We start from the raw sequence: 14,090 nt of genomic DNA, 5'->3' as shown, positions 1-14,090 counted from the left end.
ATGACTGCATTCTTCATTTCAGAACCTGACGGCTAAAGTTAGGTGGATTCAGGTTTTCCTTTTGCTCTGTATTTGCACTCATGGTATTCCCAGCTGAATGTGTATTTGAAATATGGTGATCTGGGCTAAGTAATAAGGACTGTGAAATGCTGCAAAAATGTTTTGTTAGAAAAAAAAAAAGTGTAAAACTTTAGAATTACAGTCACACTTTGTCCCTCGCTGTATAGGATTGGATATGTCCTCCGTGCCGTGACATCTGTAACTGCAGCTATTGCCGCAAAAGAGATGGTCGTTGTGCCACAGGGATGCTTATTCACTTGGCCAAATTTTCCGGTTATGACAATGTTAAAGAATACCTTGAAAGGTGAGTCTTTTTGTTATGATGTTTTTTTGTTCTCCCCAGATATGCATTCTAGGCCTATCGGAGTGTATGCATCTCATTCCCCCTCTGATGCTAGCTATCGGGGATGGGCTCTAGTTCTACTGGCTGCTTAAGGCTGTTGCCACCCACCTAACCGGCTGGCACAGATCAGAGGTAATGGTGATCTACTTCAGGTTGGCATGCCGACAGCCACCCATATAGAACCTTCCCGGAGTATTTGCAGATCCGCTGCATGGCTTATAAATTTACTGTTGTCCAAATTTAAAACAACCCTAAATATTAACCCAACAAAATAAAGTTAATGGGTGGGAAGTCTGCTAGAAAGCGTGCATGACTAGGAATAGGAGTGCTTGCTGGAAGTAGAGCTTGGTGAACAGCTTCTTCAGGTGTCCTACTTTGGTCTATTTGATGTAAATATGTCAGATCACTCCGCCATTCCGCTATCCTCTCACAATAGACTCTGGGGGTGATGGGTGTATATGTGTAGGGTATAATCTCAGTGCTGGAAATAGCCTGCTCTACAGCGGTATCTGACTGTATAAAGGGGTGATCACCATTTCTTCACTTTTCAGAACGCATTCCCTGGAGAAACTGAAGATTTCTCCAGCTGTGCCTCTATTAACTCAAAACTATCACTGTAGCCCACTATGGTGGCGATGCTTATTGTCAGCATATCAAGCAACAACAGGTGTTCGGCACTTGTAAACATAAATAACATAATCGCATCTCAGGATGGCGTTGTGCTAATCTATACTGCCAGCTCAGTACACGCCTTTTTGAAGTTGCGCTGCTTATTGGTTCTCACGTGGGGAGTCATGCTGTGCCTGTGCTGCCTTATCGGCTTGTGTGTACACTCCTAACTGCATACTGCATCAGTGTTATACTGATGTCATATAGAAGTACAGAGGTCATTGTTGTGGTTACGTACTCGACACCTCTCTGACGATGACTATATTGATAAATTGCAGTGTATCACTGTGATAAGAATACAGGATGTCCCTTAGCACAGAGAAAAAAATAGGATTTTAATGACCTACCGGTAAATCCTTTTCTCGTAGGCCGTAGAGGATACTGGGGTCCACATTAGTACCATGGGGTATAGACAGGTCCCTTGGGAGCCATGGGCACTTTAAGAGTTTAATAGTGTGGGCTGGCTCTTCCCTGTATGTCCCTCCTACAAGACTCAGTTTAGAAACTGTGCCCGAGGAGACGGACATACTTCGAGAGAAGGAAATGCACAGATAGTGGTGAGATTGACACCAGCTCACACAAAACTGAAAACCAAGCTAACCAGCTTGAAACAATCCAGCAACGGCTGAACAGTAGTGCTTAACCAAGTAACAATTGCAGGAAAATTAAGCGCTGGGCGGGCGCCTAGCATCCTTTACGGACTACGAGAAAAGGATTTACTGTTGGGTAATTAAAATTCTATTTCTCTTATGTCCTAGGGGATGCTGGGGACTCCGTAAGGACCATGGGGTATAGACGGGCTCCGCAGGAGTCATGGGCACTATAAAGAACTTTAGATGGGTGTGCACTGGCTCCTCCCTCTATGCCCCTCCTCCAGACCTCAGTTAGATCCTGTGCCCAGAGGAAACTGGGTGCATTACAGGGGAGCTCTCCTGAGTTTCTCTGAAAAATAATTTTGTTAGGTTTTTTATTTTCAGGGAGCACTGCTGGCAACAGGCTCCCTGCATCGTGGGACTGAGGGGAGAGAAGCAGACCTTCTTAAATGATAGGCTCTGCTTCTTAGGCTACTGGACACCATTAGCTCCAGAGGGTCGGAACGCAGGTCTCACCCTCACCGTTCGTCCCGGAGCCGTGCCGCCGTCCTCCTTACAGAGCCGGAAGATAGAAGCCGGGCGAGTATAAGAAGAAAGAAGACTTCAAAGGCGGCAGAAGACTTCAGATCTTCTCTGAGAACGCGCAGCGGTAACGCTGCGCGCCATTGCTCCCACACACAACGGACACTGAAGGGTGCAGGGCGCAGCGGGAGGGGGGCGCCCTGGGCAGCAATAATAAACCTCTAGGGACTGGCTAACATATATATAGGCTGCGGAGGCAGTATATTATATAATTCCCCACCAGTATATAATCCCCCGCCAGTATTGGAAATTTGAGCGGGACCGAAGCCTGCCGCTGAGGGGGCGGAGCTTGATCCTACAGCACCAGGATTCTTCACTGGGCAGAAAATCACATAAGCGCGTTGGCAGCAGTCTTCATTCCGGGAGTGGACAACTGGGAAGCAGACTTCCTCAGTAGACACGATCTCCATCCAGGAGAGTGGGGACTTCATCAAGAAGTTTTTGCAGAGATAACAAGTCATTGGGGACTTCCTCAAATAGACATGATGGCGTCACGCCTCAACAAGAAGCTTCGGAGGTATTGTGCCAGGTCAAGGGACTCTCAGGCAGTAGCAGTAGACGCCCTGGTGACACCGTGGGTGTTTCAGTCGGTCTATGTGTTCCCTCCTCTTCCACTCATTTCAAAGATATTGAGAATCATAAGACGAAAAAGCGTGCGGACAATACTCATTGTTCCAGATTGGCCTCGAAGGGCCTGGTATTCAGATCTTCAGGAAATGCTCGCAGAAGATCCGTGGCCTCTTCCTCTGAGAGGACCTGTTGCAACAGGGGCCCTGCGTGTTCCAAGACTTGGCGCGGTTACGTTTGACGGCATGGCGGTTGAACACCGAATCCTAGCTGGGAAAGGCATTCCGGAAGAAGTCATCCCTGATAAAGGCTAGGAAGGAGGTGACGGCGAAACATTATCACCGTATTTGGAGAAAGTATGTATCTTGGTGTGAAGCCAAGAATGCTCCTACTGAGGAATTCCATCTGGGCCGTTTTCTCCACTTTCTACAGACGGGAGTGGATATGGGCCTAAAATTAGGCTCCATTAAGGTACAGATTTCGGCCTTATCAATTTTCTTTCAGAAGGAATTGGCTTCTCTCCCAGAAGTCCAGACTTTTGTAAAGGGAGTGCTGCACATACAGCCTCCTTTTGTGCCTCCAGTGGCACCATGGGACCTTAACGTGGTGTTACAGTTCCTAAAATCTCACTGGTTTGAACCTCTTCAAACGGTTTACTTAAAATTTCTCACTTGGAAGGTGGTCATGTTGTTGGCCTTGGCATCTGCAAGGCGGGTGTCCGAATTGGCGGCTTTGTCTCACAAAAGCCCCTATCTGATTTTCCATGTGGATAGAGCGTAATAAAGGACTCGTCCTCAATTTTTGCCTAAAGTGGTTTCATATGAACCAACCTATTGTGGTACCTGTGGCTACGGGTGACTTGGAGGATTCCAAGTCCCTTGATGTGGTCAGGGCCTTAAAAATTTATGTAGCCAAGACGGCTCGGGTTAGCAAAACAGAGGCACTGTTTATCCTGTATGCAGCCAACAAGGTTGGCGCTCCTGCTTCTAAGCAGACTATTGCTCGCTGGATCTGTAACACAATTCAGCAGGCTCATTCTACGGCTGGATTGCCGTTACCAAATTCGGTAAAGGCCCATTCCACTAGGAAGGTGGGCTCTTCTTGGGCGGCTGCCCGAGGCGTCTCGGCATTACAGCTTTGCCGAGCGGCGACTTGGTCGGGTTCAAACACTTTTGCAAAATTCTACAAGTTTGATACCCTGGCTGATGAGGACCTCATGTTTGCTCAATCGGTGCTGCAGAGTCATCCGCACTCTCCCGCCCGGTCTGGAGCTTTGGTATTATCCCCATGGTCCTTACGGAGTCCCCAGCATCCTCTAGGCGTAAGAGAAAATAAGATTTCTTTATCATCCACTAGGGGTCACTGGAGTACTCTTGGGATATGGACGGCTTCCACCGGAAGAAGGCACTGAATAAATTAATTTTTGAGACTACTCCTCCCCTCCATATCCTCGAGCACTTCAGTGTTTTTTCTGTGCTCGACACAGTTAGAAGGCATAGTGGAGCTCGTCCACGAAGTATTGGAATTTTTTTTTTAGTTCCTAAGTTTTTCTTCTTTTCAAGGATTTCCACGTCCTTTCCCCCCTTCTAACAGGCGTGGGTCAGGGACAGTGGAAGCGGCTGAGAACAGCCGTGAGTGTCGGACCTCTCTGTAAAGAGCTCCCTCACTCCACCTGCAGGCTGCCTGCAAAAAGCTGGACGGAGCTTGGATGAGAAGCCCCGTCATAGACTTTGGTCACGGTCCAGGTATGTTAGGGGCGGTCAGCTCTTGCTGCCGCTCCACTGTTGGGGATTGTATTGGGTACTCACCGCTGCCCGGAGCGCGTGTGCATGGGCCGCGTCACGGCTCCATGCGGCGCGCTCTCACTCTCCGCTCCCAGCATCTTAAATACCAGACCGCTGCTCCCCGGCGCCGCAGCAGCGCTGCCTGGCTACACAGACACTCCGCAAAATGTGTGTGGCGGGCGGGAGCGCGTGTGCATAGGCCGCTCCAGGGCTCTATGCAGCACGCTCGCTGCTTCCGCTATCCGCCCGCAGCAGCCGAGGAGTTCCCGCTGCCTGGGCCTACAGGTACAGGCCGCTCACACGGCCCTATGCAGACTTCCACAGGCCCCGACCCGGTGCTGTACACGGAGGTCGTGGGAGTGGGGGGGGGGAGACATTGGCAGTATTTGGCATGCTTAATATGTTAATGTTCTCCTGTCTGTTCCAGGTTTCCTTTATTACATCTCGGCTAAGAGTGGTACTAGGGGAATTTTGGGGTCAGTTTTCTTATTGCTGGCAGGCACTGCACTTGCCTGATATATACCAGGAACTTTGGTGTTATTACTGAGTCGTGCAGTCTGTCTGTGTGTAGTTTGTATTGTCTGTCTTTTATAATGAGTAAGACACCAGCAAAATCTAAGAAACATTTTTCATGTCATGTCTGTAAGAGTGTGTTGCCTGATGGATCCACCACATGTACAGCATGTGTTGTTAATACAGCCATAAATACGATTTCAGAAGTAAAACCACCATCTCTGGACCCTCCATGGGCTTTACTTGCAGATGTATTAGTTGGTTTACAATCAGAGCTGGCCGCCTCTCGTGAAGAAAGAGAGGCGGCAAGATCTGAGTTTAAAATGAGACCATTTGAGTTACCAGAGTCTCAATCTGGTCAGAGGCCCACCTTGAGTGGGAAAGATAAATTTCCTTTTCCTAATAATTCTCCAGTCTCTGGGATACTAGACCTCACTGAACAGGAGTATGAGGAGGGCGAAATAGGGCAACAGTCAGATAGTGACGATTTTGACAGCCCAGGTATTGACAATCTCATCAGAGCAGTACGTCAGTCGCTGGAGTTTACGGAAACTGAGGAGCCCCTGACGAATGATGAGGTAGTTTTTACTAAACGACAGAGATCTCCGATGTGTTTCCCTATTTCGGAATCTCTTAATAAAATGTTACTGGAATCACGGAAAAATCCGGATAAACGGTTTTCTATTCCTCGTAGATTTAAATCGAGTTACCCGTTTCCAGAGTCCATGACAGCTACTTGGGAGAACCCACCATTGGTGGATTCATCCGTATCCAAACTTACAAGGAAGTTAACCATACCAGTACCAACTGCTACTACGCTTAAAGACCCTGCAGATCGTAAAATAGAGGCTATGCTAAGGTCCATGTATACAGCAGCTGGAGTGCTGCTGAGACCTGGGTTGGTTGGCATTTGGGTTACTAAAGCTTTAATGGTATGGATAAAGGAGCTCAAGTCGGCTCTGCAAGATGACCATCTTATACTTCTCGCGGATCAAATCTGGGAAGCTGCTGAATATCTATGTACAGCTTCTACTGACGTCTGTCAGCTTACTTCTCGCCTGTCCTCATCGCTAGTCATAGTACGACGAGCACTTTGGCTGCGTTCTTGGCAGGCGGAGACGGAGGTTAAAAAAGGTATAGAGGCATTGCCTTATGATGGCGAGAAGCTTTTCGGTCCTGAATTGGACAAATGGATTTCTGAGGCTACTGGAGGAAAGTCTGTGTTTCTTCCATCGCCTACAACTATACCTAAACGGAAATATTCTGGTCCGGCGTTCAAATCCTTTAGAACTCAGCCCTTTCGTGGGCAGGGCACAGGAGCAGTCACGCCTGGTAGAAGAGGTCGGGGACGTAGTGCTCGACAATCCAATGCACGTCGTCAAGACACTAAGACCACTAACAAACCAGTGGCATGACGGGCTCCCAGCCCATCTCGGATCTCCAATTGTGGGAGCACGCCTTCAGAGCTTTCAGGGGGCGTGGCTGCAGACGTCCACAGATGGGTGGATCCGCAAGTTAGTATTAGAGGGTTACAAAATAGAGTTCGATTATCTTCCGACAGGAAGATTTTTCACGACAGGACTGCCTGTGTCGGACGACAAGAAAGCAGTTCTGCAGGTTGCCATTCAGTCTCTGCTGAATGCTGCAGTTGTAATTCCGGTCCCCGTGCAGGAACAGGGGCAGGGTTATTATTCCAGTCTGTTTCTGGTACCAAAACCAGATGGCTCAGTCAGGCCAATATTGAACCTAAAAGGTCTCAATCATTACGTCACTTACCACAGATTCAAGATGGAATCTCTCAGGTCAGTAATTGCAGGGTTAGAGCCGCAGGAATTCATGATTGCACTGGATCTCAAGGATGCGTACTTACACATTCCGATTTGGCCACCTCACCAGAGTTTCTTAAGGTTTGCGATAAGGCGAGACCATTACCAGTTTCAGGCTCTCCCGTTTGGCCTCTCATCAGCGCCTCGGGTATTCACCAAGGTAATGTCCGTGATGATAGCTCATCTCAGGTCCCTAGGGGTAATAATTGTTCCGTATTTGGACGATCTACTCATAAAGGCTCCGTCTCAACAATTGCTTCTCCAGCATGCTTTGCTAACGTACAATGTACTAGTTCAGCACGGTTGGATAGTCAGTTTAAAGAAATCACATCTAATTCCGTGTCAGCGACTTCAATTCCTAGGGATGATTCTCGATACAGTAAAACAAAAGGTTTACCTGCCACAACAGAAAGTACAGGTCATTCGTCATCTGGTGCAATTAGTGCTCAAGCCACGCACAGTCTCAGTACATTTGTGCATTCGCCTTTTAGGCACAATGGTGGCGGCTTTCGAAGCACTTCAGTTCGGAAGGTTTCACTCACGTCCGTTTCAACTGGAGGTGTTAGCGCAATGGTCGGGATCACATCTGCAGTTGCACCACAGGGTGAGATTGTCGCCACAAGTCAGGGTGTCTCTTCTCTGGTGGTTAAAAATACACAATCTATCTGCAGGGAGACGATTCGGCGTCGTGAATTGGATAATTCTGACAACAGACGCAAGTCTCAGAGGTTGGGGAGCTGTAGTTCAGAGTCATCGGCTCCAGGGCCTCTGGGCAAATCACGAAAGATCGCTATCCATAAATGTTCTGGAACTCAGGGCGATTTACAATGCTCTAAGACAAGCAGTGTACATGTTTCGTTTTCAGACTGTTCAGGTGCAGTCAGACAATGCGACGGCAGTCGCATACATAAACAAACAAGGAGGAACGAGAAGCCGCATGGCAATGCGGGAAGTAGCTCGGATCCTCAGATGGGCCGAATATCACCAGGTGATATTGTCGGCAGTGTTCATTCCGGGAGTGGACAACTGGGAGGCAGATTTTCTCAGTCGTCGGGATTTTCATCCAGGAGAGTGGGCATTAAATCCAGAAGTATTTCAGATGTTAATCCAGAAGTGGGGGTACCCTCAGGTGGATCTGATGGCATCCCGCCACAATCATCAGGTGTCACGATATATGTCCAGAACAAGAGATCCAGGGGCAGTGGCGGTGGATGCTCTCACAGCCACGTGGCCGTACAGCCTTGTGTATCTGTTTCCACCGTTTCCGCTGCTCCCGCTGTTGCTAAAACGGATCAAGAGAGGGTCCGTCACAGTCATACTAATAGCGCCTCATTGGCCTCGGAGGGCTTGGTTCTCGGATCTCCTCGGGTTACTCGCAGACGATCCGTGGCCACTCCCACTACGTCCGGACCTGTTACAACAGGGTCCGTTCCTTTACCCCGATTTAGCGCGGCTGCGTTTGACGGGGTGGCTGTTGAAAAGGCCATCTTAAGAAGAGAGGGCATTCCTGAGTCTGTTATACCAACCATGGTACGAGCTAGGAAGCCGGTTACGGCAGCTCATTATTACAGAATCTGGCGTACTTATATAAGTTGGTGTGAAGCTCGGAAATTTCCGACATCATCTTTTAATTTATCCCGTCTTTTGTTATTTTTACAGATGGGGTTAGATGGAGGACTACGTCTTTCCACACTAAAGGTGCAGGTATCTGCGTTGTCAATTTTCTTTCAAAGGAAATTGGCCTCGTTGCCGTCAATACATACGTTTTTACAGGGTGTAAAGAGGATACAGCCTCCTTTCATTCCACCTACAGCACCATGGGACTTGAATCTGGTTTTAGATTTCTTACAGTCCGATTACTTTGAACCTTTACGACAAGTGGATATTAAATTTCTCACTTGGAAAACGATTTTTCTTTTAGCCTTAGCTTCGGCTAGGCGTGTTTCAGATCTGGGTGCCTTGTCGTGCAAGTCACCGTATTTAGTTTTTCATGATGACAGAGCGGAACTTCGGACGAATCCTGCTTTTCTACCAAAGGTAGTGTCGTCTTTTCACATCAATCAACCAATAGTAGTTCCTGTGTTAACAGGAGATTCTGGAACGTTGGATGTGGTTCGCGCATTGCGCATCTATGTATCCCGAACGTCTACTGTGCGTAAAACGGATACGTTGTTTGTTCTCTATGATGCGGCTAAGAGGGGTTGGCCAGCCTCTAAGCAAACCTTATCCAGATGGATCAAACTGACCATACGTCAGGCTTACCTTTATGCTAGGTTACAGCCACCTACTTCAGTAACAGCTCATTCCACACGTTCTGTGGGAACGTCATGGGCAGCGAGTCGTGGGGCTTCTACGACACAGCTTTGCCGTGCGGCTACTTGGTCTTCAGTGCACACGTTTGTGCGCTTTTACAAGTTTGATACTTTCGCGGCATCAGCATCTAGCTTTGGCCGTTTAGTGTTACAAGTGCCAAACAGCTCTCCCACCACGGAGGAAACTTTGGTACATCCCAAGAGTACTCCAGTGACCCCTAGTGGATGATAAAGAAAATAGGATTTTGGTACTTACCAGGTAAATCCTTTTCTTTGAATCCATAGGGGGCACTGGACGCCCACCCAGAGCAGTTTACCTGTTTTAGGAAGTTCAGTGGTTCTTATGGTAACACACTTTCACGACTGGTTTAAATTTAACAAGGGTTAATCAGTTATGGTGTCAACTGTTTAGTTGTCTGTTACGTTTTGTGTCAACTTTATTGTTGTCCGTGAGATTATATGTAATTCTCCTTTGGTCAATCTCTCTATCGATCCTGTTCGGCTCAGTAAAAAACACTGAAGTGCTCGAGGATATGGAGGGGAGGAGTAGTCTCAAAAATTAATTTATTCAGTGCCTTCTTCCGGTGGAAGCCGTCCATATCCCAAGAGTACTCCAGTGCCCCCTATGGATTCAAAGAAAAGGATTTACCTGGTAAGTACCAAAATCCTATTTTTAAATCTACCGGTAAATCTTTTTCTCCTAGTCCGTAGAGGATGCTGGGCGCCCTTCCCAGTGCGGACGTATTTCTGCAAGGCTTGTATATAGTTATTGCTTACATAAGGGTTATGTTACAGTTGATATCAGTCTTTGGCTGATGCTGTTTTTTTGTTCATACTGTTGACTAGTTGCGTATATTCCAGGTTATACGGTGTGGGCTGGTATGAATCTTGCCCTTAGATTAACAAAAATCCTTTCCTCGTCCTGTCCGTCTCCTCTGGGCACAGTTCTCTAACTGAGGTCTGGAGGAGGGGCATAGAGGGAGGAGCCAGTGCACACCCATCTAAAGTTATTTATAGTGCCCATGACTCCTCCGGTGCCCGTCTATAGCCCATGGTCCTTACGGAGTCCCCAGCATCATCTACTGACTAGGAGAAAAAGATTTACCGGTAGGTTTAAAATCTTATTTCTTTTTCATCCACTAGGGGTCACTGGAGTACTCTTGGGATATGGACGGCTTCCGCAGGAACAGGGCACTGAATATTTACATTTAGAACTCTCCACCCCTCCATATCCCAGAGTACCTCAGTGTTTTTTCTGTGCTCAAAGTAGCAACAAGGCTTGTGTGGAGCTCAACCACACTTTTGAATATATTTTATTTTTGATTTTTCATTTTTACTTTACTAACTTCAGCACATCCCTTCCCAGTTTATACAAAAACGTGGGTCCGGGATAGTGCCACTGCACGTAGGCAGCGCATGGCGTGTCGGTCCTCACATAGAGCACCCTCACAGCCACACACAGCTCACTCCCTGACCTGCAACAGCTGAAAGGAGCTTACACACAGAAGCCCCGTCACAGCCTCACTACAGGACAAGGTATGCTGGGGGGACGGGACGGTCAGCGCGCGCTGCCGCCCCGCTGAGTGGGGTCCGTGTTTCCTGTCACCGTCGCCCGCACCCGCCGCTGTTTGTAGCCGCCCAACCCAGCCGCTCTGTCCGCCGCTATACGCTCCGATCAGCGCATGACCCGCACCTCCGCCGCTAAGACCCTCCTGCTGCCGCTCACACCCGCCGGCCGCCGCTGCAGGACCGCTCTCCACTACAGCGCTCCCTGCACCCAATCTCGGACTGCCTGAAACCCGCTCCCCGGTAACTGCCGCTCAGACAGCGGTACCTGGGCCACAGGGGAGGGAGAAGAAGGGGGGAAAAGTAGGCGGCATGCATAACAACTGCATGGGGCTGCGTGGGTTACAGCAATAATTACATAGGCTGTTAAGCCTATATTAACAGGTTGCTTTGCTGCAATAGTTACAGGTTATTAGGTGTATACCCTGCACTATGATTATTAGTGTAAGCATGGCATGGGGGCCATTTTAACCATGCTTGCTGTTATTCCTGTTTGTGATTCCAGAATGTTCCTGTCCTACATCTATACTCCACCGGATGGCGCAGGGGTGTTAGTGGGAATTTTGGATCAGATTTCATATAGTACTGGCCACGTGCACTGCACTGCAGCCTTATAGATATATATTATACACTCCTTAGTACACATTTACTGAGTCGTGCAAGTGTCTGTCCTTGTATATTGTATTGTCTGTCTGCAAAATGAGTAAGGCACCAGCCAAATCTAAAAAGCAGTTTAACTGCAATGTCTGTAAGAGTGTGTTACCGGACGGATCTACCACATGTTCAGTATGTTTTGTGGATTCGGTTACGAATACTATTTCCGCTCCGGTTTCATCCCCGGAACCTCCATGGGCTATGCTAACAGATGTCATGGCTGGGTTGCAATCAGAATTGGCCGCCGCTCGACACGAGCGGGAAGTGGCAAGATCTGTGTCGCGGTTGAGACCGCCAGAACTACCGGAGGGGTCTCAGCCTTGCCAAAGGTCCAAGTCCACTTTGGGTAGAAGAGATAAATATCATTTCTCTGACGTCCTAGTGGATGCTGGGAACTCCGAAAGGACCATGGGGAATAGCGGGCTCCGAAGGAGGCTAGGCACTCTAGAAAGATTTATGACTACCTGGTGTGCACTGGCTCCTCCCACTATGACCCCCCTCCAAGCCTCAGTTAGATCTTGTGCCCGGCCGAGGTTGGATGCACACTAGGGGCTCTCCTGAGCCCTTAGAAAGAAAGTATAGATTTAGGTTTTTATTTTCAGTGAGACCTGCTGGCAACAGGCTCACTGCAGCGAGGGACTAAGGGGAGAAGAAGCGAACTCGCCTGCTTGCAGCCGGATTGGGCTTCTTAGGCTACTGGACACCATTAGCTCCAGAGGGATCGACCGCAGGCCCAGTCCTTGGTGTTCGGTCCCGGAGCCGCGCCGCCGTCCCCCTTACAGAGCCAGAAGCAAGAAGAGGTCCGGAAAAGCGGCGGCAGAAGACATCAGTCTTCACCAAGGTAGCGCACAGCACTGCAGCTGTGCGCCATTGCTCCTCATACACACTTCACACTCCGGTCACTGAGGGTGCAGGGCGCTTGGGGGGGGCGCCCTGAGCAGCAATAAAAACACCTTGGCTGGCAAAAATACCACCATATATAGCCCCAGAGGCTATATATGTGGTAAATACCCCTGCCAGAATCCAGAAAAAAGCGGGAGAATAGGCCGCGGAAAAGGGGGCGGAGCTATCTCCCTCAGACACACTGGCGCCATTTTCTCTTCACAGTGCAGCTGGAAGAAAGCTCCCCAGGCTCTCCCCTGTAGTTTTCAGGCTCAAAGGGTTAAAAAGAGAGGGGGGGCACTAAATTTAGGCGCAATATTGTATATGCAAGCAGCTATGGGGGAAAATTCACTCAGTTATAGTGTTAATCCCCACATTATATAGCGCTCTGGTGTGTGCTGGCATACTCTCTCTCTGTCTCTCCAAAGGGCTTTATGGGGTCCTGTCCTCAGTCAGAGCATTCCCTGTGTGTGTGCGGTGTGTCGGTACGGCTGTGTCGACATGTTTGAGGAGGAGGCTTATATAGTGACGGAGCAGATGCCGATAAATGTGATGTCGCCCCCTGTGGGGCCGACACCAGAGTGGATGGTTAGGTGAAAGGTATTAACCGACAGTGTCAACTCCTTACATAAAAGGGTGGATGACGTAACAGCTGTGGGACAGCCGGCTTCTCAGCCCGCGCCTGCCCAGGCGTCTCAAAGGCCATCAGGGGCTCAAAAACGCCCGCTCATTCAGATGGCAGACACAGATGTCGACACGGAGTCTGCCTCCAGTGTCGACAAGGTTGAGACATATACACAATCCACTAGGAACATCCGTGACTTGATCCCGGCAATAAAAAATGTGTTACACATTTCTGACATTAACCTCTAAAAATGGGTTTTTATGTTTGGGGAGAAAAAGCAGGCAGTGTTTTGTTCCCCCATCAGTTGAATGAATGAGGTGTGTGAAAAGCGTGGGTTCCCCCTGATAAGAAACTGGTAATTTCTAAAAGGTTACTGATGGCGTACCTTTTCCCGCCAGAGGATAAGTTACGCTGGGAGATCTCCCCTAGGGTGGATAAGGCGCTCACACGGTTGTCAAAATAGGTGGCACTGCCGTTTTAGGAACGGCCACTTTGAAGGTACCTGTTGATAAAAAGCAGGAGGCTATCCTGAAGTCTGTATTTACACACTCAGGTACTAGACTGAAACCTGCAGAGCGTGCTGCTGCAGCGTGGTCGGTGACCCTGTCAAACATACTAGTTTGCTAACATGACAACATATTAAAGACGTCGTCTTATGTATGAGGGATGCACAGAGGGATATTTTGCCGGCTGGCATCCAAAATGAATGTAATGTCCATTCTGTCAGGAGGGTATTAGAGACCTGTCACTGGACAGGTGATGCTGACTTTAAAAGGCGCATAGAGATTCTGCCTTATAAGGGTGAGGAATTATTTGGGGATGGTCTCTGGGACCTCGTATCCGCAGCAACAGCTGGGAAGAAATATTTTTACCTCAGTTTTCCTCACAGACTAAGAAAGCATCAGGTACAGTCCTTTCGGCTTCAGAAAAGCAAGCGGGTCAAAGGCGCTTCCTTTCTGTACAGAGACAAGGGAAGAGGGAAAAAGCTGCACCAGTCAGCCTGTTCCCAGAATCATAATTCTTCTCTCGCTTCCTCTGAGTCCACAGCATGCCGCGGGGGCTCCACAGGTGTAGCCAGGTACGGTGGGGGGCCGTCTCAAAAATTTCAGCGATC

The 14,090-nt window shown here is 48.7% G+C and overlaps 1 protein-coding gene across 2 annotated transcripts in view; it reads left to right on the top strand.

Annotated features, from left to right (window-relative positions):
• The window catches only part of CDCA7L (cell division cycle associated 7 like), a 103,569-nt gene that overhangs the window by 77,173 nt on the left and 12,306 nt on the right, over positions 1–14,090 (top strand). For both annotated transcript variants that reach the window (XM_063921783.1, XM_063921782.1), the window contains exon 7: positions 228–364. In XM_063921783.1, coding sequence (XP_063777853.1) covers positions 228–364 — 137 coding nt within the window. The remainder of the gene's footprint in view (positions 1–227; positions 365–14,090) is intronic.

The sequence above is a fragment of the Pseudophryne corroboree genome, chromosome 5 (assembly GCF_028390025.1).
Source record: "Pseudophryne corroboree isolate aPseCor3 chromosome 5, aPseCor3.hap2, whole genome shotgun sequence".
In the NCBI taxonomy this organism is placed as follows: domain Eukaryota; kingdom Metazoa; phylum Chordata; class Amphibia; order Anura; family Myobatrachidae; genus Pseudophryne; species Pseudophryne corroboree.
Note: the sequence above shows the minus strand (reverse complement) of the source record. Positions and strands in the feature narration are given on the sequence as shown.